Source organism: Gavialis gangeticus, unplaced genomic scaffold (genome assembly GCF_001723915.1).
Source record: "Gavialis gangeticus isolate Ggan-Ray unplaced genomic scaffold, GavGan_comp1, whole genome shotgun sequence".
Taxonomy (NCBI): Eukaryota; Metazoa; Chordata; order Crocodylia; family Gavialidae; genus Gavialis; species Gavialis gangeticus.
In genome coordinates this window covers 5969106-5994149 of record NW_017729022.1, presented here as the reverse complement: position 1 = coordinate 5994149, position 25044 = coordinate 5969106, and the positions used below count along the sequence as shown (strand labels likewise).

The window sequence follows — 25044 nt, the reverse complement described above, 5'->3', positions numbered from 1 at the left end:
TGGCTGACTGTTCTTCCCAGGAGATGTCCGGGAAGTTCAGGTCCCCCGTGATTACCACATCCTTGGCCTTCACTACCTCTGTGAGCTGACCCAAGAAATCCTGGTCAAGCTCCTCCACTCAGGGAGATTTAGACTTGTCAACTGTAATGAAGTTTGAATGCTTCCTGCTGAATGTCAGGCTTTCCTGGAAAATATCAAGAAAGCTAAAGAAAACTCACGAAAAGACCTCCCTGCTGTTTTAAGAACTATTCTTCTCCCTGGATATTAATTAAACGATGAGAGAAAACAAGAAACCCCTTGAAAATAGGAAAATATAGATGTATATTACTATAATTTTATATCTTTTATATTGTAAATTAAAATGAATGGGACTTAAACATCAATATGTAACAAGTCATTAAAATCAGTTTTAACTTATATACTCACCATCACATTTCTCTAGGATTTGAACTGTATCTCCAATTTCCAACAACAATCCATGTGGGACTGTTCCTCGAAAACTGGCTATTACTGAAAGAGATATGAGATTTCAATTAATCACACCATTTTAAAAAGGCATGCTATTAGACTTTTATACTTCAAAGGAAAGCACATTTTTAAGAAGCAGATTTAGTGTAAATTACCAAGTTGGGAATGGGGGGAAAAAAAGAGAGAAAAGGAGGTTTTTCTTAATGGAATACAAAACAGAGGCCTAGAAAAATAATCCACTTGCTCCCTCATTAAAATAGGTCAAAAGCTTGCTTCAGAGAGAACAGCTGCTTAATCCATCAATATCTGCAGAATTTAAACTTGTATTTAAAAAAAGGTTTTCTAGACCATTTAGGTCTGAGGATATCCTTTAAAATGTGAACCCAGGGTAAATGGATGCATTTCAGACTTCCTGAATCTAACAGTCAGCACTGGTGCTCTTGCTGCTTCTTTTACTTTACCAAACAAAATAATATATCTCTAGTTACTTAACTGATACTACTGAGGACAGCAGTTTAGAACTGCTTGGGAAAACCATGAGCAGCAAGAGCAGGCATGCAAACTTTTCAAGGCAGGACATCTAATAAAGAAGCCTGAAAAATGGTAAAGAAACCTCTTTTCCCTGCTTTCAAAATGTTCCACATATTACCTACTGTAATACAAAGACCATCTACCTTCACAGTAACACTGAACTCAAGGAAGAAAAATTAAATATTTGCCTTCCAGAAGTTGAAGACATAAGCTTCCAATTTACAAGACACTTAAACTGAGTATGATTAGAAATATGGAGATTTAAAGCAAGTTTCATACACAGCACTAGGAGCACCCACAATATTTTATGCTGTTCAAGTAGATTATGATAACAACTTTATAAGTTAGGAGACAGAAATTTGCTTTCCAGCACTGATGGTAAAATAGCGGGGCTTAATTTTATATGCAAAGGGGAAAAACCAAAAGAAGTGTAATAGACAACTAAGCCAGAGCATGCTTCAGAATTAACACTAATGTTGACAGGGCATTGTTGAAGACTACTTGGCAAGTAAATAGCAGCCACTTTGCTATGAGAAAATACTACTTAACAAATAAGTCAGAGACAAAGAAACAAATATACATATGGTTAAAGAAAAGAGAAAACCTATGTATAGTAGACATGCATCACGAATGACTACTAGACCTCTCAAGGAACTGCAATAATCTAAGTGCAAGTTACATATCCATTTTACAGTCCTTGACCACTGACAAGTCCGCCTTCCCTAAGCAAAGAATATATCCAACTAGGATAAAATATACTGTCCAACCTTGTATCCTTGCTGCACTGTTTCAAGAGCAATTAGCTGGCAACAGCCACTAGAATTTAAAATCCATTTTGAGACATCACTGGAAAGTTTTGGGTTTTGATTCTAAAGCAGCAGGACAAATCTTTTTCTTGGACAGATATATCAAGTTAGAGTCTAGGAATACATTCCATTTTGTTTTTATACCAATTTAAACTATAAGAACTGCTCAAAGCAACAGACAGCAGTAAGAAGAACTGCCCAACAGTACAGGCAATGGAGCTTAAGGTATTTGCAAAACCACGAGAAAACAGATTTTAGATTGGTAATTCCCTTTATTGTAATCACGACCTGCAATGTTTTTTTTTACATGGAACCTGTCAAAATCACATACACAAATTAAATAAATTGATGCTTAAAGCTCCACTTTCCAACTACTGGTATGGAACACTGACACAACTAGTTGGGTACAGGCACTCCTCAACTTACAACATTTCGAGTTGCATCCTTTCACACTCACAACCTTTAGAAATTGACACCCGGTTTCAACTTTCTGACGTCAGTCTTGACTTTACAACGCTTGATCCAATGCCATGCCAGCGAACAAGTTCACTGCATCGCCCATCTCCCTGGAGAACATCTGCCCAAATTTCCTTGGAAACTTTCTTTAAGAAAGCAGATAAGACTCCAGAAAAGCTTGCAGGCAAGACTCCTGAGAAGACTCCAGGCAAGAACTCTTCAAAAAGTCCAACCAAGAGCCCTTTAAAAAGCTGAGCAAAGTCACCTCAAAGAAGTCCTTCCAAATCAATATGATTGCTATTTACAATATAAATATATTGATGTAGCTATATTACTCATCTATAATTGATTTGAGTACAAAATTCTGGGTTATTTTTGGTGAAAAGAGGGTATCAGGCCTTGGTTCGGGAACCAATCCCTCATTTATAACATTGTTTCCAATGGGAAAAATCGGTTCCGTGTTACAGCGTTTTTGACTTGAGACGCGGTTTTCAGGAACCGATTGTGTTGTAAGTCTGAGGACTGTCCGTAATTCAGGAAGCTATCTTTTCATGCACAATTCCACACAAACTGAAAAGGATTTTTTTCTAACTGACCCAAGGAAAGTAAGTTTTTCAAGTTTTAAAATTAGCACTGAATTTAAAAATGTTCTCCAAAACAGAGAGCATAAGATTATTTAGAAATGGGTGACAATGGTATTTCATTGCACATAACATGAACCAAATTTTGCACTTAATTATGAATACAACTCTCACTGGATTCAGTTGAAGCTGTATATATCTATGTATATCCAAAAGAAGTTGGTCTGTTTGGCCTCCAGCAATGCAGCCTTTTTCTAGAGCTTCATGACCCTTGCAAAGATGAAACATTCAACCTTATTTCTAATAACCGCATGTTTCTGCCAAATTGCTCCTCAGAACTTTAAGGCTCCCAGACTTACTGATAAGGATCCTGTAATCATAACGTTTCCCTCACTAAACAGCCTTTTTTTGCTCTGATATTGTGCATTCTTTGACACTTAAGTTTTTGGAGAGGATAGTTATCATTTTATATAAAAGCATTTTCCAAAGGAAAGTTTCAGTATTGGAAACATTCAGGAAAAGAAAGAACTACTAACACATAACAGAGAAAAACAAGAGATCTTTTTTGGAATACAGATGGAACAGAATTGCACCTAGAAACAACTAGAGAGATTTGGCAAGATATCAGAGATGAAAAAGAAAGAGAAATGAGGGCATTACCTGTGCTACAGAGCTAGCACAGTCACTGGATCTTCTTCCAAATTTCTGGCAGAATTTTAAGAGAGATCTTGCATCAAGGTCAGACTTAATACAACTACACTGTGTTCCTAGTAGCACCTCTTGAAAGGAACTAAAAGTGCATTCATTGCAAAGAGGCTGAGAATTTGAAATATGGCATTAAAAACCTCACTCTATTATGCTCAGAAAAAGCAATCTTCTTTTAAAAATAGTTTAGCTTAATTCAGGGGCTTTCAACCTTTTTGGATCAGTGTACCCTGGTGGCTGAATGCATAGCAGGGGATGGCATACAGCCAGATGTGAAGCGGGGAGGGCAGGTGCAACCAAACACAGAGCAGCAACAGCTGCCATGTGTGAGCTACCCTCACCTGCTATCTAGCCAGGCAGACAGCATCTGCCCGGCAGTGCGGGATGGTGTGTGGTGGCACTCCATCCCTGCCCACCCACACATACCCCCTAGGGCCTTCTCAAGTACCACCAGGGGTATGCATAGCTCTGGTTGATAACCCATGGGTTAATTCAATACATTTATAGCAATCTGTCAGTCATGGAGAATTGGCTACTTTTTAACTCCATGAATTTGTAGTGGATATACAAAAGTGGAATATAAAGTTGATAAACCAGTTCACAGAAGAAATCTCCAGGTCCAATCCTAAAATGAGGAGAGATCACCCTCTCCTGCCCCTCCAACAGGTTTATGTCAAAATGTTGCTCAATAATGGAGACAATGACATGAGACTCTTGATCATTTCATCATATAGCTTTAATATGCAAGCTTTCTTCTCCCTCCCTCTCTTTGCCACAAGTAGTCATAAAGCAAATTTCATGTGCTCATTAATGTTCCTGCAGTAGGGATGGTATCAAGAAGCAGAAGAGCAGTAAAGATGGTTACTTTCTTTACAGTGGTGGCCCTGAGATGTTGCTAACTGCCTGGATCCTACAGCAGATGTGTGTCTAGCACAAAATAGAATTTTCTGAATGGTGTCCATAGGAGTTACACAGGAGCCCTGTGTCATCTAATACTTCTGCATCAGGACAAAAGATAGGACAGCTGTGACCTTCCTTCAGGTCCCATATAGTTTAAAGCCTATGACAGGAAGAGACAAAATAAAAGGGGGACTAAGGGCAGGTCATGGAATCTATGCAAACATCATCATCTCAATAAATTTCAGTACTATAGGGCAAGTGACTTTTCTTTGTCCTTCAAGTATGTGCAACCACGAATATAGCAGCAGTCAACTAGCAAGCAACATCCCCACAGGACACTAGAAAAGGGGTGTTTCAGCTGAATCAGTTGTACCATGGCTGTAGTACTTGGCATCTGACCTAGCCACTGATATCAGCATATTTGAAGCAGGAAGAAAAAGTTGCCTGAGCTCTCGTAGAGCAAGTCTTTATATACAATGGGAGAGGAACACCTGTCAGCTGGTAACCAGCAATGTATTGTTATCTACTTTATTACTGTATTTTCTTCCATACAACATACATCTTTTCCCCCAAAACAGGCTGAAGGAAATTGGGGTGTGCATTATATATGAGAAATCCGGTAAGAAGTTCTACCTTACCACAGTTGTGCTCAAAGTACAGCATCCTGGCTGGACCTGAGTCACAGAGCCAAGTCATCCAGTTTGCAGGGCTCTTCACAGGTCTCAAAATCTGGTGATGGGGAAGCGGTGGCAGCATTCATTGCTGTGGCTGTGGCAGCCCTGGCAATGAATGCTGCCACTGTTCCCCTGCTGCCAAATTTTTGGACCTGGATGGATGATATAGTCCTGCATCTTGGATTGGGCTGGTGTGCAGGGTTAGTTCACGGATGGACCCAAAGTGCAACCCTGGACTCAGTGCATGTGGTCAGTCAATGAACCCCATCCAGCATACAAGGCTGGCAGCAAGCTCAGCTTGCTAGTCACTGCTCTTTCCTTGTACTACTTAAGGGCACTACAAGGAAAGATCGCTTTTTCTTTATGTTGCCTTTCAGAAACAAGGGGCATATTATATTCTGGAGCATGTTATATGTGAGAAAATATGGCATTCTTTGAGGTTTGAGGTAGCTTGGCCTTTTGAAGGCACAGCTAAAATCAGAAACAGATGAAGCAACTATCTGAATAGTTTACTCCTGTCAACATAATAAGCAGAATTTTAAATACAACTAGTATATATACTTTCTTTTCTTTGGGTATCAAATACAATTTCAGGAAGATGACAAATAGAGAACTTAGTTCAGGTGAATTTTGAGATGGCCATGGGAAAGAATTTCTGAGGCGCTCTTAGCACCACCATGTCCCTATGACATGGGGAAGGTCAAGCCATAAGCACCTAAAGCTTACTCATTCTTCTCACCACAAACAAAACCCAGGAATGTTTTCTTCAAAATTAGGTGACATGAGAAGTATCCTGAAAAAGCTTCAAAACAGAAACTATATCAACATCCCAGCCAGAGCAGGTAAGTTAACTTTTGGAAAATCACCAAGCAATAGCAGACAGGCATGTGACAAAGCCAAAATTGCTTTAAGGTAAACTCCAATAGAGCTGAATGAAAATACTGCTGAACCAGTATTTATTTAAAATATTTTCCTAGAATCCCTGCTGCAAGCCCTGCAGCCAAAGATGCTCACCCCACCCCTGCTTTCTCCCCTGCTGAGAGCCCCCCACCCAAGGAGGCTCATGGGGGGGGGAGAAGGAGGCAACGTTCTCCCTGCTGCAAGCTCTGTAGCTGACAACACTGCCCCCTCTGCAAGCTTTGTCAGCTGCAAGGCTGGCAGCGAGTGGTGTACCCGTGTGGCTAGGAACCCTTGAGTTGATGGGGCTCCCAGCCACACGAGTGCACTTGGCCACATGTTCAAGTATTGGTGTGATTAGAACAAGCTGAAAAAATATTACATTTTTTGTGGAATAACTTTGTAGCTTATGGCTTGTTTATCATGCCATGAATTGGTTGAACATGTAACTGAGTCACAACATCAGGTGTGATTACCTGGTTAATCATGCCTCAAGTGTAATGTGTAGAAGGGGCCTGAGTTCTGATTAGTTCATGTGTAAACTCATGTCATTTGGGAACCAGGTGGTCTACTGAATGCTACCTTGTCATTTAATCCTGCCTCTCCTTCTGCTACCACTTGGTAAAATACAACAACACAAGTGAAATATGTCAAGTATTGTCTTAAGTATTACTCTCACATAGAAGCAACTGCTGAGATCACTGCTATGACAGGAAGTACATTCATAAATGGGAGAAAAAGATGATCTTTTACGGCATTCTATATGCTATGCTCTCATGATGAAAAAAGTAAGAATTTTGGAATACCTAATCCAAGAAAGCTTCCAATCCTGCCCTCTACCTCCTGCCAGACTTCACCGTCCCAACATGCAAAAGAAAAAAAATTAAAGAACATAATCAAAAGTAATTATCAGAAGTAAGTATTGTTAACTGATGTGTCAGGCCCCTCAAACAGCACAAGAGTTGATGGGACCAGTTTTTCACTCCCCTATGATTTATCCAAAACAAATCATACCAGTTATGTTTGTTATAACACAATTTTTACTGTATCCCATCATTCCTAGTTATCACTCATTCCATTATGATTTATATAAGCCATTCTTCAAGAATATCTTCCAGACAACTTTGCAATTCTATGAATCTATATATGACCAAGGCCTTAAATTTTAAGTAGGGACCTACCGAAACCATGGAACCCCACCCCACCTCCTCCTCCCTACCTGCTCTGCCTTTCCCCCTTGTTTGCTAGGTTTTTTGTGCATCGGGAGGTGGAGTTGCATTAAGCCCAACAAAACTGCAGGGCCTACCACTTGGGGATGGCCCAAAAACCATGGCTTAATTATCCTGATTAAGTCAGGGGAAGCCAGCGGTCCAACCGTAATAACATGTGGATTAATGGCTTCCCTCAGATTAATCAGGGTAATGAAACTACAGTTTTGGGTCATATGGCAATCTGCAGGGAGAAATGGGACTGCCGGGGCCCCTCAACCAATCAGAGGTATGGAGGGGAGGGGTGCGCTATGCTCAGCTCATGAAAATGGCAGCTGGCCCCAGGATCTGACCACGAAAATTGGCCGCCTGCCTCCTCAAATTCAGTAATCCCCTAGTTATAGGCTCTGGGAACATGGAATGTGTCTTTCAGTAAAGCACCTGTAATGTTGCAATGTTATGAATAATATCAGAATTATTTAATTGCAGTCAGTATGTTTAAAGATAATACACTCTTAACAGAGCAAACTGTCAATAATTCAAAGAAATGAAGTACAATAAATAAAGCTTTGAGGCATTATGAAGCCTAAAAAATGAATTCCAAGATGTACTGTGCTCTTTTTTTTTTAATAGAACACCCAGAAATGAACAGGAGAGAAAAAAGCATCATCACATTTTTTGAATTGCAACATGCTGTGTGAGATGCCCTTTCTCTCAAAAAAGGTTGAAAACAGAGGAAGGAAGTAGATCATACCTCATTCTACTAAATTTTGAAGCACTGGAACTTGGGTGACCAGTCATTAGGTGACCTTTATTTTTGGCTGGAGAAGTGGCTGATGCTGCAACTCTCATTTCATGAATTGTGTGTGAAAACCAAACACATTTCTTAGAACTGCTTCCAGGAAGTTTCTGAGAAGGTCAGAAATACCCCATCTGCAGTGCACTTTGCTGTCATAGTAACTTTTTTCCCACTGAGAAAATCATGAGCAAGCAATGACAAAAATAATGCAACTAGGAGAAAATCACAAGTGGGCAATGACAGAAATAATGTCACTAGGATCAAAACCACTGAAATTACAGTCAGAACTTCTTTATATTTCACTTAACATCACCACTTAAATTAGAAATATCTCTTTTGCCATGTCTTCATGCCTTTGTAAAGGTTTTCCCCTTACCTTTCCATGTCACTCAACTCCTAAACATGTAATCATTTCCACAGCACTGTATCTGCAGTTACCATATTTCTGATGACTATATGTGCATCTCTGCCTCCATCCACCTCCAAGAATACCACCTTAAGTTGTATTACATTTTAGTAGCATAGCATAGGGGAGTGAAAAACTGGTCCCAACAACCCACATGCTGTTTGGCTGTCTGGCACACTTATGTGACTGTTGAAAATACTTAACCCTTCTCAGCAGCTACCACCCAAGCGTGCAGCTACCTCCCCACCACCTGCTGTGTGGACAAAGGTTTGTATTACAGTCGTGTAGATTGGGACTTCACTGTACAGACCAAGATACAGGCTCTGACCTAAATATCTAGACAAAAAGCAGAAGAGAAATAGATGTGAAGTGAGCTAGGAATATAACCCAGTTGAGAGTCCTATCCAAACCACACACAGAGCAAGCAGCTGAATGATACTGGAAAAAGGGAGAGCAGTGACTTTTAAAAAACTGGGGAGGAAGGAGAAAGAATTTGTTAGGGGTAAAGAGACAGATCCATCTCGAGTCAGGATGACAGCTTTTGGTAGGAGGGAGAAACAATCCAAAAGTTGTCCTTCTGCTTTGATTATAGGTCTGCAACATAAGGATTAATGGAGCAAGATGTTACTGTTTTTCACTTCCTGACAGAAAACCCAGAGCTGTTATTGATTTGAGATATTGTCTACTATAATTTAAATCCAGGTTTTGGCTTCTGAAATGACACTTTCAGAGAAGTTAATAATCTGAATTTACAGCTCTGCCCCCTCACTCTTTCCAGAAGGCCTACTTTTTTATTTTTTGTAATAAATCAGAAGAAACCTCCCAAACTGCAAAAGACCAACAAAAAGTTCAATGAAGCAGAGTTGAATTAGTAAGTTATTGTTGCACATGTTATGTTTTTACATATGAGGCAATAGGTTTGTTCTTATTCTGCTCTACCCAGAAAGTCAATACATGTTTTAGACCTGCAGTTCATACTGGAGAAATATAAAATAAACAGTCCTTTAGTAATAGTCAATAAACACAAATGATACAATTTGCAAGTGCATGCAGACAATTCAATGCTAAAACAATTTTTAACTGAGTAATGAGTTATATTTATGTATGTAAGCATATAGCTATCTAAATTTGGGGGAGCATACAGATGCTCTTTTTAGACTGTCACTAACTGTGCACAAAAACAATAGCCATAGTATGTTGGCTGTACAGGATTTTCACATGCATGTTCAGAACTTTCATGCACAAGTGAACGGGGTATTATACCCATGGACATAAGCAAGCTTCATACGCAGTTATGGAGGCCCAGACAAAAACAATGCTATTAGAAGACAGGAGTCTAATCTCCCATTAAGTGGAATATTTAGAATGTAGACCCCATTAACAAAAGGGTTAAACTTAATCATTTCCACATCAGTAACAGAATGGATGCCTCCACAGTTATGTCTGAATGGAAGGATGTGAATAGTCTTGCATATATAAACAAAGAATTATTAAAAGAATTAAATGCCCACTAGCCTCTTAAAATCATCAGAATGAATGTACTATGCAAGATTATTACTTTTCACATTTTAAATACCCTTTAATGACAAAAATAGCTTCTAAATATTATTTTATCAAAATTGGAATCAGAAAACAGATTATGGTAATTAAACTGACTGATGTTGTGAGGGGCTGATTTAATATCCTGCTATGTGATCAAGGCTTAATTTTTATCATTGTATTCAGCTCTGCATGGAAGCCATTTTACCAAATAATTGCTCAATTTTACAAAACTTTACCAACCTTACTTGTGAAATTAAGTCTTTATCCAGCAGTTTTTAAAGGATTAATACTTGAACTGTATTAGGCTACTACTTGCTACACTGAACAGATACCCAAATATTTCAGCCACTTAAAATGTTATCAGAAAAGTTTGTCAGAAAAAGCTGAGTGGTATCATCCCCAACCATAATTCCTAATAGGAATGGAAGGAAGCCCTGGCTACCCATGCAGATGAAAACAAAGTTTTCCCTCCCCTGGTTCTTTTCAATACTTTAAAATTCAGCAAAGTTATCTTCTGTCAGATTCTTGACTAAAACTCCAATGGACATAATACCAACAAATATTTCTAGCTGGAAGCAGCTAAACACTAAAACAGTTCTAGAGGCCCTAGTTCAAAGGACATATAATTCCAAGCAATGCACCCAAACAAACAGTTATTCTGTCAGTCACCTGGTATCTACTCAAGTCAATAGGCCAACAGTGCTCAGATGAGAGAGATCTAGATCAATGTGGCCTGGAAATACATTAATGAAATCGCCTTGTTGGGCTTTTTTTGTTTTGTTTTGTTTTGTTTTTTTACAGAAGGCTTCTATACAGTCCTGGCCATATCATAAAGCAACTCTCTATCACAAAATGACTCTCCCCTAATGTTCCCTCTGGCACATCTAACCCACTGGGTACAGAGTTACAGATAAATTAAACTCGTATATTATTTCTGAGATGGACTGAGGCCACCAACAGTTTCACGTGAAATAGATCAAGGCATTTAGTCAATTTTGAGAAGGTAGGAAAAACAATAAATTTATCTCTAAGTTTTCAATTAGGATTATAGTTCTTATATGTGTAATCTCTTTCTTTCAATCAATGCAGATCAATCTGCAAATCTTCTGGGACAAGAAAAAGCCTCTTGAATGACAGTTTTATCAGTTTCCTCCAGATTTTTGCTTAGCATCAGAATTTTTGCTTCCTTTCCTTCCGTCTCTCCCAATTAGCAAGTATCCCTATATCACTAATGCCATATCAGATATTGGCATTTTGTTTTAAATGCTAGCCCAAAGGACTGGATGCCAGCCTAGAATACCACACACAGATTTATTCCAAATACATAAACAATGTCCTGATCCTCCCAGGTGCAAGACTACACATCACAATTCTTACTCTTATAAGCAGTTTGTTAAAACCCTATACTTCATTTCAACTCCTAATGCTACTGATTAAGTCAGCATTTTGTTTCTTCTGTACATGTGAAAGCAATTTCTTGGTTTATATTTGTTCCTAAAAAAAAAGGATTTAAAAAATCCAACACTTTCCCTGGAGGCCTGAACAATCCAAACAATCATCTCAAGTACAACGAAAAAGTCTGTAAAAATGACTTTCTACCAGTAGTCTCCTCCTCACCAAGGCTGGTTCCTGGAGCCCTCCCATCCCTTCCTCAGCAGCCACAAGGATGGAGGGAAGCTGAAGTGGGGGCAGGTGGCCAGGCTCTGGCAGGCCACTAAGTATGATTGTGGATGGGTTTAATGCCCCCGCCCCAGCCAGCAGGGACCCCAGCCAGGCTGTGTCTGGAGGGGGAGGGGGAAGCAGCCCTTGCCCAGCTTTTCCCCCTGCCCCCTGCTCACACTGTGAGCATCCTGGCCAGAGCTGGCCACCATGGCCTTGCCATCTGCCCAGGGCTGGAGCTGGGGCTGAGCCAGGTTGGCCCACAGGCAATACTGTGGGCAGACGCACAGTGGCTGGGCCCTTGGTTCAGGCTGGGGGACATGGGCAGTGGCTGGATGAGCTCTGGCTGCCTTCTGCCTGCTCTGCCCACCTGCCCCTACCAGTCCCCCGTCCAGTGCAGCAGCCACCGGCTGCAGCCACACCACAGGCTGTGGCTGGTGGTGCTCTTCTGTCTCCCTTGCCTCCAGCTGCTGCTGCCACCACTGAGCAGGTCTGGGTGGGTGGGTGGAAGCTTTAGTCCAGCTGCTTCTGCCCAGCACATGGAGCTTTGGCTCCAGCTCTGGCTGCTTTTCACCCACTTGCAGGAGCTGCTTATTGTGCCAGGTGGGCAAAGCAGGCTGAAGGCGGCCAGAGCTCCATGCTCAAGCAACAATTCCCCTCTCCCCCGCCCACTGCTGCTCAGAACAGCACAGCAGGGACAGGAGTGCAAAGGGGAGTAGCCGCTGGAGGCAAGAGAAAGCTGTAGGCCAGCTGGGCCTGGCAGGGCTGTTCTGCGTCCCTCACCTTCAGCTACAGCTGCTGCTCCTGCCCCACCATGCAGCACTGCTTCAGGCAAATGAAAACTTTACCCCGGTGGCTTCTGCCCAGTGCCTGGAGCTCTGGCTGCCTTCCACCTGCTTGGTGCAATGAGCAGCCCCCATGGGGGAGGGGGGGGGTGGAAAACAACCAGAGCTGGAGCCAGAGCTCTGCGTGCTGGGAAGAAACTACAGGGCTAAAACTTCCACCTGTTCCACCTGTCCTCCAGCTGTGTGGCAGCGGCAGCTGAAGGCAAGGGAGGCAGAAGAGCCCTGCCAACCCCGGCCAGCACACAGCCTGTGGTGTGGCTGCAGCCAGTGTGTGCTGCACAGGATGGGTACAGTGGTGGTTGCAAGCTCCCACAGTGGGCGGCTGGCAGGCTCCAGGCCCCCTGGCACCTCTGAGCTGGCTCAGGCAGCCCACTGCTCAGCCAGCTGCCACCTGTGCCCCCAAGCCCAAACCAAGGGCCCGGCTCCTGAGAGCTAGACCGGGCTGGCCCCTGTGCATCTGCCCTCAGCAGTGCCTGTGGGCTGACCCAGCTCAGCTCTGCAGCCCCAGCCCTGCAGCTGCGGGAGAGGTAGGCAGATAGCAGTGCCATGGCGGCCAGTTCTGGCCATGCCCCTGCCCCTGCCCCTGGAGTGGTGAGCGGGACATATGCCTAACAGGCTGCTACACCCCAGCCAGGCAGACCTCAGCTGTGGTTCCCCAGTAGGAGGGGGGGAAAATAAACCCCCTTCCTTCTCCCTTCTCCTCAAGAGGCCATGCTGGCTGGCCTCTGGCCACATCCCCGCCCTGGCTAGAGAGCCCTGCTCTCTAGAGCACAGCCCAGCCCAGGACTGCTGGGATGCTGGGGGACTCTGGTTTAGCTTAAACCAGGAAGGGGTCTGGGACAGAAATATTTAATATTACCAAGATAAAAGCCCTTGGGTGTAAAATATCTAATATTGTTTTAAGAGAGACAAATTGCTATTCTTAGGGCCCCATTAAAATCACTTGCTTTCTACCTTTCTAGATTTTTGAGCAGGCAGCTTGTTTCAGAACCTCTCAGACTCTCTTGCTCATGCACTGTGATCCTTGTGTTCCTTCAGAGAAGGGAAAGCACTTTGATGGTGAGTAAGCAGCTATTAATTGCAGCTTCTAGAGTATTTTGGATCATGTCCTCCAGCTAATTCAGCAGGAATGCTACACAAATTACATTTCAGACTTCTTTCCATTTATTCAGGTATATAGATAGCATTGCCCTTAGCAAACCCACGGTGAAGACATCAGGAAAAGTTTATTAGGATTACCATTTTCCATGTCAAAGTGGTGAACTTCATATTTACTGTGAAATCTATACTGACCATGAAAATAATAATGTAAACTCTACTCCTCCTCTGCTGTTTTGAGAGAGGTCCTTGGCTTTGATGCAAAAGGGCATCAACATTCATCAGAAGAGAAACAAAAATCATTGATGATGACCAGTCAGAATTGGAGGCACAAAATCCAGATGAAGTGGTCAGATAAGCAGATGATGCACTGGCTATTTCTTAGCTCCCCTGCAGGTTAAGTCATATAAATTGATGACTACCTGATGAAAATGAAGACGGAGAAGAGAGAGCAGCTGCAAGGTACTGTGGTGTGATACAGCTGCCAAAGCACAAACAGATGGTTTCCATCATTGTGAGGAAGAGGCAAAAGTTCCATTCCAGGCTATGAAGGGCAGATGAACTGCACTTGTACAAAGGGATTTTTCTCTTGCAATTACAACTAAGGCAGCACTCTCTCCCATAAAACAGAGATGGCTAAAGCATAACAGAACAAAGTGGCAAAGTGAGCTCAGAGTTAAGTGGACAGGAGAACTGAATTGCAAATTTCTTTAGTTAAGAATCTTAAAATCTTATAAGCTATGGCCTTTTTATTAGTGATGTTTTAAAAAAAAAAAGATAAATTTCCCAACATAGACCATGCCTACAGCCTAGAATTTCCTACTGTTTTTAACAGAGTGTTTATGAAAAAGATCACTTCCTTGGGTTTTTGTGTATTCAAAATGGTTATAACTTTAGGGAGACTTGGATTTCTCATAAGAATTAGAACTTACATTGGCATGTACTTTGCAGGTTCCATAAAGTCTCAGATAGGGTCTTCACAAGGTTTATACTTTCATTCAGCATACACACAATGACATCCGAGTCCCATGGAAGTGACAAGATGGCTTCCCCCCATACTGTGTATAAAGTTGGTTATCTATGTTACTTTGAAATCAGGCAAACCGCAGGGCAGCATGGCACCTTAGAGACTAAGTGGCTCAGTGAGAAGCTTTCACAGGCAACAACCAGATTTGCCAGATACTACTTTACATATAACATCTAACAAAGTTGGTTGTTGCCTGTGTAAGCACCTCTCAGAACCAGTTCATCTCAGGTACCACTCTGCCCTATATTCAAACTGCAGATATTAGAAGTATGCTAAGCCTTCGTTTCAGCCTTCACTAAGGTTTAACATAATATTCACTGAACTTGTAACCTCCTAGCAGAGCTCAAGTTTAAAAAGACCCCAACAAAATATCACACAATTCCAAACCAAGATCCACTAGTGGACACCTTTATAAAAGGCTTTGGTCCTTATTAACTATCCCAGACAACATCCACTTGAGATATAACTAGACAAACTGGAAACCTCCCTTGAGGGCAGACCATTGAAATACTTCCCAGAAAAAAGTTAATTTTGTCTTAAAATAGTTTAAATGAATTGTATGTATCCTGTCACAAGTGTAAGTACATCTTGGCTATTTACATGACAGAGGTCAGGTGTGGCCAAAGTCTAAAGTCTAATAACCAAACACTCTACAAAGGCCATTTCAGATCAATTGTCTATTCTGGACTCAGGTGATGCACGACCATCTCTCATCCACTCTTTTATTCAATTGCAAGCACTGTAGCACTTTCTGTATCTGGAAGAATTTTAGTTTTGCTGGGTTGGAAGAAAAAGAAAGTTGTCACAGGAGTTACAGTGTAATATTCATTATTCTAAGGACTAGTATAGTCACTGAAGGGAAGCATATGGTTAAGCAGGAATGGCACAGTAACACTGAAATTCTATGTGGTTGGTATAAAGCTGAGCCTGAGAAATTTGGCAAGAAAAACTGTTTTTCCCCTTTGAATTCAGTATTTAACTCCCATTCAAGTAGTAAAGACCATCCAAGGAAACCAAGCAAAGCATATGAGCAAACACTGCATTCTAATTCAAAGCAAAGAAATACTGCACTTATCTCCTGGAGCGTAATCTTTATAAACATAAACTTCATTATTTATATCATCTCAATAGAGAGTTTCAAAGTTCCCTTCCCTCATGTTTTCGAGGCACAGATTTAACTCTGTGCTTGGGATACTAGCCTTTATACACTTTCAAATGAAAGTATTTTCCTGTCTTGCTTGGTGTCATTTTTCTTTGCAGAAACTGCACTCATTGCCCTATATTTTTGGACACTCAAATATTTCATTTTAAAGTCAGTCCCAATAACATCTCTTTACAGAAAAAAAGTAGTCTTATTTTTTACCTGAGCTGAAGCAGTCCAAACCTTGTTATACTGTTGTCAATTGCATTAGTTACCACTGACAATGTCATTTAACTTCTACACAAGTCCAGTCCTTTCTTTTTATAACTTGAGAAGGTATTTGGTGGGTATTATTCTTTGTTTCTGTATCCTACTGTGATGGGCTAGCTGGTAATGATTTGGCCCAGGGGTTTTGAAAGGGTAAAAGATGATTGGAGGGCTTGGGATTCCCTTTCCTCACCAATCAGGCCCCAGAGACTCACCCTCCGTGTCCCCTGATTGGCCCCTCAGGTCACCCGGTGGGGGGAAAAAGTGGCAGCGCAGCTGACTCAGAGGAGACCAGCGAGGGACCGCGAGGAAGGAGTTTCAAAGAGCTGGCAAAGCGGGGCAGGAGCAGTGCCCCAGAAGAACCTGAAGGAGTGAGACCTGCAGGCAGCAGTTGGACCCTCAGCAGTGCGACATGCAGCTGGCAAGGGAGGCTCCTACTGGGCTCCAGGATCCCCCTATGAGAGGCTGCAGCCAGCAGGAGAGGTTCCTCAGCTCTAGCAAGATGCTGAGTAGTGACCTGAGAGGGTCCCAGCTCTGCTTCCAGTTCCTCCAGCAAGAGGCCAGAAAGCTTGACATGAGGCAGGGGCTCCTGCAAGGTCAAAACCCCTAACACCTTAGAGCAGTGCCAGCACTGGTGGCTAGGTGGCAGAATTTTTGCCTTGCACATGGGAGATACGAGTTCAAGTCCCAGCTGGAATGAATTGGGGTGAGTGAAGTGACAGGGAGAAACTCTTGTTGCAGTGGGAAAGGGGTCATTGCATTTTCCCTCTTTCCCCCTTCCAGGTACCTAGGCCCTATATTTCTTGTTATTTAACATTTTGTATTTTGTGCATTTTATATTTTGCCAACCAGTATTGTTTGTTCTGCTGTCTGTGTTTTATATTTTGTTACACCTGTCTTTTGTCAACTGGATGAATATGTGTACGGTTGTAAATGCCTAACCTTTATTGAATCCTGTCCCCTCGGGACGTTGTAGTGTCCCCTATACCCCCTGGTTTATACATGTTATGTTTCTACTACTGTTTTGCTCAATAAAAGGTACATGGTTAAGTCCCCATTGGTTATCTGGCTCTGCTCTATAGGGAAAGGAGGGTTCCTACACCTCCCACATCGCTTGGGCACCTGCTCTGATCCCTTCATTTGGAGAGGGGGTACATCTTGGAGTACTGCCCAGGTTACACTACAATTAGCTGCAACCTTTATCAGGTTGCTACATATTTTATGTTCTTGGTATATAATAAAAATTTACAATCCCAAGCATTTAAAATAGATATGGATATTACTCTTGCATCTATACAGCCAGTCATATACTTAAGTCACCTGCACTAATTAACTCAAGCTGTGATCTCTGCAACAGTAGAACCATCTTCAAAGACAGAACAGTATGACAAGGGGTGAATTCTATTATAAGCAGCAGAAGTATTTTTAATCACTCAAGTACAAAAATGACAAAAGTAGTGTTTTTGCTTTGACAGAAAGTTATTTACAACACTTCTGGGCATATTTTATTCAAACAGAGTCACATCTTCATTTATTTGTTACAGGAGCAGGAGGTAACTTATAATGGAAATATCCACTTATGATCAAGAACCAGGTTTTCCATTTCCTATGGAAAAGAACCGGCAGATTTCCTCTTTTACTGAAGAAAAATGTGGATTTTTTTTTGTTGCAACTGAGAAACACAAGGATTTTGCACTTTTGCAAAGAGCTCTCTGGAAGCTGGCAGAGTTCCAGCTTGCAAGGGGCTGGGGGGAACAGGAGAAGGGTGCTCAGGTAGGGGGTACCATGTGCATCTATATGCACCTAGCCACCAGGCAGCCTGGAGAGCAGTTCTTGCAGCTAAATCGGGGGTGAAGGGGGACTGAGGCCCCCTTAGCGAGGGAGGGAATGGGCTGCGGTTGCTGCTCAGCTGGGCAGTGCACAGGACTTCGGGCCCAGGCCTGGAATGTGCAGCCACAGGAACCCAGTGGGGAGCAGGATGCAGCCACGGCCTCCTCCTGGGGGACAGGAGGGGTGGAGCCAGATCCCCACCACTGCATGTACTCCTGGGAGGGGCAGTCAGGGCCCATGCCCCCCAGATCTGTGTGGGGCATAGGGGCATGGTTGGGGGCAACCGGGTGCAGGGGTGAGATGTCCCCTGCCTGCCTGCCTGCCTGGCAGCAGCAGGGATGGCGGTACAGGGTTGTGGCCCTCGCTGCTGCGGGGCGGGCAGGAGGCATGGCAGCAGGGCAGAGCAGAACTCGCAGAGGCAAGGAGCTTCCCTGCCCAGACTCATTCTGTGCTCCCAGGCCGGGTCCCACCCACTGGGCTGCAGAGGCCCCAGGGGAGGGCAGCAGGAAATGGAGCCCAAGCCCACAGCAGGCAGCCCACACTCACCTCTGCCCTGTGCACATATCTGGGGGACACAGGTCCCCCCTACCCTGCTGGGAGTGCATGCAGCAGTGGGGAGCCCAAGCCCACAGCAGGCAACCCACACCTGCCCCCACCACAGGCTCCACTCTGGTCATGCTGCCTGTGGGGAGGTGGGGAGCTAGGCTCTGTGCTCTGCTCCACTGCAGCAGCTGCCACCTCCCAAGAGCAGCAGCCAGGGTTCAGCCACTGTTGGGGGAGGCAGCAGGGTGCAGACACAGGTCCCTGGCTCTATAGCTCTGGCAGCTGGGAGTCCCCCCTGGAAGGCCCGCAGGAGAGGGCAGGGGCACAAACAGAGCTGGGGGGGTGCACAGGAAGTGAGGGGTACCAGCAGAGCTGGGGGCCTGTGAGGGGGGAATGAGGGGCTCCAGCAGGGTTGGGAGGCTGCAGGTGGAGAGCAGAGTCGACCCTAGGAGTATGTGGGGCCTGGGACATATCAGCCTGTGTGGGGTGGGGGGGGGCAGGGCAGGGGTGAGAGGCTAGAGCGTGGAGCAGTGAGGGAGGGGGGGTGGCGATATATTGATTATTATAGGTGATTGAGATACTGGTAAGCTTCCAAACTCCTTTAAAATTGTAAATGTATCAATAAAACTTTGTGTTCAATTGATACTTATGTGTATGGTGTCATCCCATTTTAATCACAGATTTTGGGGTTTTATCAAAGAATTTGCAAATTTTTTTTTATCAGAGAAAACTCTGCTCATGAGTTATGACTAACTAAGTGAATGCATTTTCTGCTATGAATTTTCTGCAACTTATTTTTTTAATGTGGCTTATTAGAAATTATATAGATTTTGGCCAAAAGGAACCATTAGATCATTTAGTCTGCCTTACATAAGACAAACAACAGAACTTTATACAGAAATTTCTGTACTGAGCCCTACAACTAATGCACGTCTTCCAGAATGGTAGGGCACCAACCTTGAAAGAAAACTAGATATATTCTAGTTAGTCTTTCTGCATAGTTTTAGCAGAACTATTGCTTTTAAAACCTCTGAGTCTGCATTTCTCTTCTCTCATGTGGGAATTGTTTGGTCATACTAAATCGACCAGGGAAGAGAATTTAGAATCAGTTGGGTATTTGTTAGTATGCACAAAAAAATCAACCAGAACTGGAAAATAGACTCAGCCAATCACAGAAAGAGAAGGTTCTCTTTGACCACTGTTGATCCTTCCAGATCATGATGTAGGCATGGCTCTATGGTCACCCAGAAGTTTGATGCATATGCCTAGGAAGGAGTTTTTGGAGGAGTGGAATCTGCCCAGACCTTCCATCCCAACTTTAGGCCACTGAAACAGAATCTGAGGTCAGACTGGGTCCAGACATTTGGTGCCTCCATGGCTGTATTTGTACAAGTGTCTGGGAATTGAACCCAGATCTGTGTGGCAGACAAGGAGTCTACCACTGAACCACAGAGGACTCCAAAGGAGTGATATAAGCAGACAGTAGTATCTGAGCATATTTATTGTTAACAGTGAATGTTCCAAGAGCAGTATCATCCATTTTGCACTTGAACAATGCTTGGAATACTCAAGGAGTTACCCAGCAGGGCTGGGGGGTGTGGGGGCAGCCTGTGAGGGCCCATAAAATTTAATCATAGATTTTGGGGGGGGAGTATTAGAGATTTTGCAATGTTTATTAATAGAATTTGTGATTTTTGTCATTTTTTTTTCTTGAGAGGATTCAGAGAAGGGCCACTCGTATGGCCAGAGGCCTGCAGACAAGGCCATATGAGGAAAAACTGAGGGACCTAGATCTCTTCAGCCTTCGCAAGAGAAGGCTGAGAGGTAATCTTGCGGCTACCTATAAATTCATCAAGGGAGGGCAGTACGGAATAGGAGATGCTCTATTTACTAGGGCATCCCCTGGAGTAACTAGGAACAACGGCCACATATTGACAGAGAGCAGACTTAGGTTGGACATTAGAAAGAACTTCTTCACAGTAAGGGTTGCCAGCATCTGGAACTGGCTTCCAAAGGAGGTGGTGGTCTCCCTTACCTTGGGGGTCTTTAAGAAGAGACTGGACAAGCACCTAGCTGGGGTTGTCTGACCCCAGCACTCTTTCCTGCCCAGGTCAGGGGGACTCGATGACCTACTAAGGTGCCTTCCGACCCTAACATCTATGAAGAAGACATGTTTTTAAAACTGATAAAGCAACAAACATACTATGTTTGTATTACATGCAATTTTCTAACATGTTGTACAAACGATTTTATAACTTATTAAGCAATATCTAACTCTCCAGAAGACAAGTCATGTCATCTTTGAAGTCTGCTATCTTTAGTTAGTTGAGTACAATTTTTTAAACCATAACATAATTTTTCCTCAGATTTTCATCTATTTGAAAAACATGTGAAGAGATTTAAATTTTCCTTTCCTTCACACTGCCCCCAAAATGACATATCTAAGTCCTCTGGGCTACAGCTGCAAAGGTTTCAACTGAAAAGCAAAAATCAGTGGGACTGTAGTACAGAGAAAAAGAGGGATTTAGGATACACCAGACAGCTTCTTCATAACCAGTGTCAATATCATGACATGCTAAAGTATAAGGTTACAAAGACATGAACACTAGGGGTGTGTGAAGCAGGCAATATTTAATTCAGATTTGGATGCGGCCCGATTTGGGGCACAGTAATTCGATTCGCTGATGCAGATCACTGTCCCGGTTTGATTCAGCTGAATCTGAAGATTCGATTCTGATTCAGAGAATCAGTGATTCGACCACAGACACAGCTTTATATGTTTTTTCTACATACCTTGAGGTACCAGGCATGGCTTGTGAATGCTGAAATTGTGGGACAGATGGAGCACCCCATGGGAGCATGGGAGGTAAGGAGGGGGGGAAATCCCCCACACACTTGGTGGCAGACCCAGAAGTGGGCCGGAAGTACTTCTGGTCCACTTCCGAATCAAATCAGCACTTCTGAATCAAATCAGCAACCGAAGCTTCGCACATCCCTAATGAACACATTCCCACATACATGTTAAAACTATTACAGTTTAATAATTTATTTGCCTTTATAAAATTGTCAGTCTCCCTGCTGCCTTTTAAGAAATCCATTCTGCCCACCAAGTGATAGAAGAAAACTAAAAAGACACTGATACTTATGTTCTATAAATGTAGTGTTCACCAGTAAAAACAGTTAAATCAAGGAAAAGAAAAGGACAACAAATGTTCATGATATAACAATTAATTTACCTTTGGCAACATGCATTTACTATTTAACATGACTGTCAGAGGTATGCAGTTTATTAAACCTCAAAATTACTATCACAATTAAAGGGAATCACTTTTCCACTTCAGTACAATTATCTAAAAGGTCAGCCAACAATCACTATTAGACTTGCATTGAATTTCATTAGTTTCAACAAGCAGCAATGTTAACAGATATGATAATAGGGTTGTTGGTTGTAGCCATGTTGGTCTAAGGACATAGGCAGACAAGGTTCTTTGGGTAGATACAGTAGCTTTTATTAGACCAACTAAATAGTTGGAAAAATTGTTCTTTGCAAGCTTTGGCCACAAACACTCTACTTCAGGCATACAGGGAGTCCCTATATGCCTGAAGAATACAGAGACTCTCTATATGCCTGAAGAAGGGTGGTTGTGCCTGAAAACTTGTAAAGAACAATTTTAACAACTATCAGTTGGTCTAATAAAAGATACCATATCTACCCAAAGAATCTTGTCTGCAGATAGGATAATTACACTCATTGGAGAGTTTGGTCCCTTAAAGTGACAGGAGCTACCATTACATGACAAACCTAATCCTACCTAATCCTTGAAGATGTGCAAGTAAACCACTGATGTGTCACAAAAAGAAAACTATATGTGGGTACAATCAGTAAAGTAGCATTCTAACATTAGTCTTCTTACAAATATATAGAAACCAGAAAGGATTTTACACATGAAATCTGGGAAGGAACTGAATGTCTTAACACGTGCCAAAACAGGACATTTTTATTCAATGGCATCTTGCATAACTTGTAGCCTTTATGTTTCAACTGAACTAGAAATAGGAAAGTCAAACTTTGAATTGTACTAGGAAAAACTACTCCTGACGCATCACTTTTTCTGTGGCACAGAAAACAGATAATATTTTATGAATTATTTAAGAAATCACAAATATTTATTTTAATTTGGGCTTCTTTTGGTTTTACTATTACAGTTGTTTTAAAAAAATTAATTTAAAGAGCGTACAATCTTGCCACAAATTGCCAATAGTGAGTAAAAATGGTGCCCAAAAAGCAAAGTAATGGAAACACAGGAATTTAAAGTTGAACCAACTTGATCTTAAATGTATAGCTCTATAGACCAGGAGGCCTTCTGACAAATAGCAACACAATGTCTTTGACTTTTCAAAACCTTGATTTGATTTTGATCTCCAAAAAGAGGCCAGAACAAGGAAGTTCACATTTGTCTAGGAGTTTGGGGGGCGGGGGGGGGGGGGGTTTTTTTACCTAGTATTTTATCTAGTTCCTCCCGAGCTTGGGGTTGTAGCTGTGAGAATAAATCATTCTGCATTTTCATCCATTTTCGGTTATGAAATTTTCCAGTTATGGGTGACTACTTTGTGTTCCAAGAGCTCCACACTAGATTCTAGTGTCAAAAAGGAAAATAATTCCTATGTATTATGAACCAATGTTTACAATACTTCAAAACTAATTGAACAAAGTGTGAGAACATGTGCTTACCATTTTTCAAGTGATTTTTTTTTTTTAACAATCTTATTTTTATTCCTAGCATGTTAAACTGATAATCCAGCTTTAAGGGAGATGGTGGGAGAACAAATAAGAATTTGTAATTTGGGAAATACTTTTTGCTTGGTTTCAACACAAAACAAGTGCTTAAGTTAAGAGTTTACCCCTGAAAATATGTGCTGACAGCCAGAAAAATATAAAGGATGAATCCACGCCTGGAGTATTTCACCTCAGACAGATAAATACTTAAAGTATGCAGCCACTGAAAATAAGCAACACACGTCACTTTTTTAGTTCTCTAAAGGAGTTAAAGGAGGAAAATATCAAAAAAAAAAAAGAGTTAGTTAGTAGCTTGTGGTCACACATTGGTATTTTTTTTACATTTATATTTGTATTTTCCACTTTTGTTTCTATGGGGATAATAGGCATAGTCTGCAGTGTGGAATTCACTGGAATTTTTAATCTTGTCATAAGACCCTTAAGTAGGTCACAGCAAGCTTAAAGAATTTTGACATAGAGCAAAGGATGATGGTTAGTATTATGCAAATTACCTTCCTAGCAAAGTTATTTTTTCCCATGATTCTGAGTGACCCACAACTATAAAAGGATGGAGAATCTCTGAAAACAGAAGGATATTTATATGCACAAATTAAAACAGGTATGTGGAGACTGGTGAAATAAACAAAGGGGCTGTTAATACCAAGTTTTACCCATCTAAAATATTTTGGTATTTATTTTATCTTAATTTGTGATTTACTGCTGCTCAGCATTAACTTAAATGCACTGATTTAAAGGTATTAAAGGACTGCATAAACGTATTTAAATCCTCATTCAGAATATATTGATCTGTATAGCCTTTTGAAACACAAGTTTCATTTTTATCATCACTCATATTAGGTTCCCTATCAATTCTATTCAATGTTAACAGTAATATCTTTAAATTGTTTATAAATCAGAATTTTCTTCAGTGTGGTGGGGGGGGACTAATTTATTTTTGGCAATATTTGTAAATAAAATACTATAATCAGATCTCTTCTCCCTCAAGTCTAATGCATCCCAGAAAAAAATAGTAAGTCTTTCAAAGAAAAAAAACACAAAGAATGGGAAAACAAGCATGCAAAACTATGAGAACAGTCTACTTACAAAAAATCCATTTGCAGTCAAATTACAAAACTGTTATGAGTTTCAATGCGAAAGACTAACATTTGGAACTTACAATATTTTTAACACAAACACAATTAGATCATGAAATGAAAATCATCTCTTCCCTAAATTGAATAGCTTAAGGTGGGTAACCAATATACTGAAACATACAAAAAAGGATGTTTTTCCTCAAAAACCCCACCTCCTTGGCAGAGAAATTTCTTAGCTACTAGTAAACCCCTTTTGATCAGGGAATTCTGATGTTGAGCACAATTAATTTTTTTAAAACTTTTTTTCCAGTTTTCATTCATGACATCATGCTTGAAGGTAAGGTTCCACTTCAGCATTTTAAAATGGAACGACTTAAAATTAAATAAAAATCTTACAAGTAAAGTGAATTTTATAACCCATGTGGCAATTTTGTGCATGGAGGCATGATTTTCTTTCATTTTTGCCTCCTGTTATAAAAAAAAAGTTTGTCAGTGTTTAAGCACATTATTTCTCAGGAATACAGATCATATTTTATTAAGATGTGTGCTGCTACTATTTCTGTGTTCTGTGTGACAACCTGTGGTGCTTACTGGGGCTGTGCAAAACTTTGGGTGCCGATTCAGTTTGGAGGTGATTTGGCCCGATTCGGCAACCTAATCTCTAAATCCGAATCAAATCAGGAGACCAATAAAAAAATTTTAATCTATTCGAAGCTCTCCAAATTGATTTGGAAAAGATTTGGAGGGCTTCAGAAATTTGGGCAGTCCCCACTCGCCAGCACAGGGAGTT

The 25044-nt window shown here is 41.7% G+C and overlaps 1 protein-coding gene across 2 annotated transcripts in view; it reads right to left on the bottom strand.

The window, feature by feature from the left end:
- Positions 1–25044, bottom strand: part of DOCK4 (dedicator of cytokinesis 4) — a 483151-nt gene that overhangs the window by 330308 nt on the left and 127799 nt on the right. For both annotated transcript variants that reach the window (XM_019514562.1, XM_019514563.1), the window contains exon 2: positions 427–510. In XM_019514562.1, the coding sequence (XP_019370107.1) occupies positions 427–510 (84 nt within the window). The remainder of the gene's footprint in view (positions 1–426; positions 511–25044) is intronic.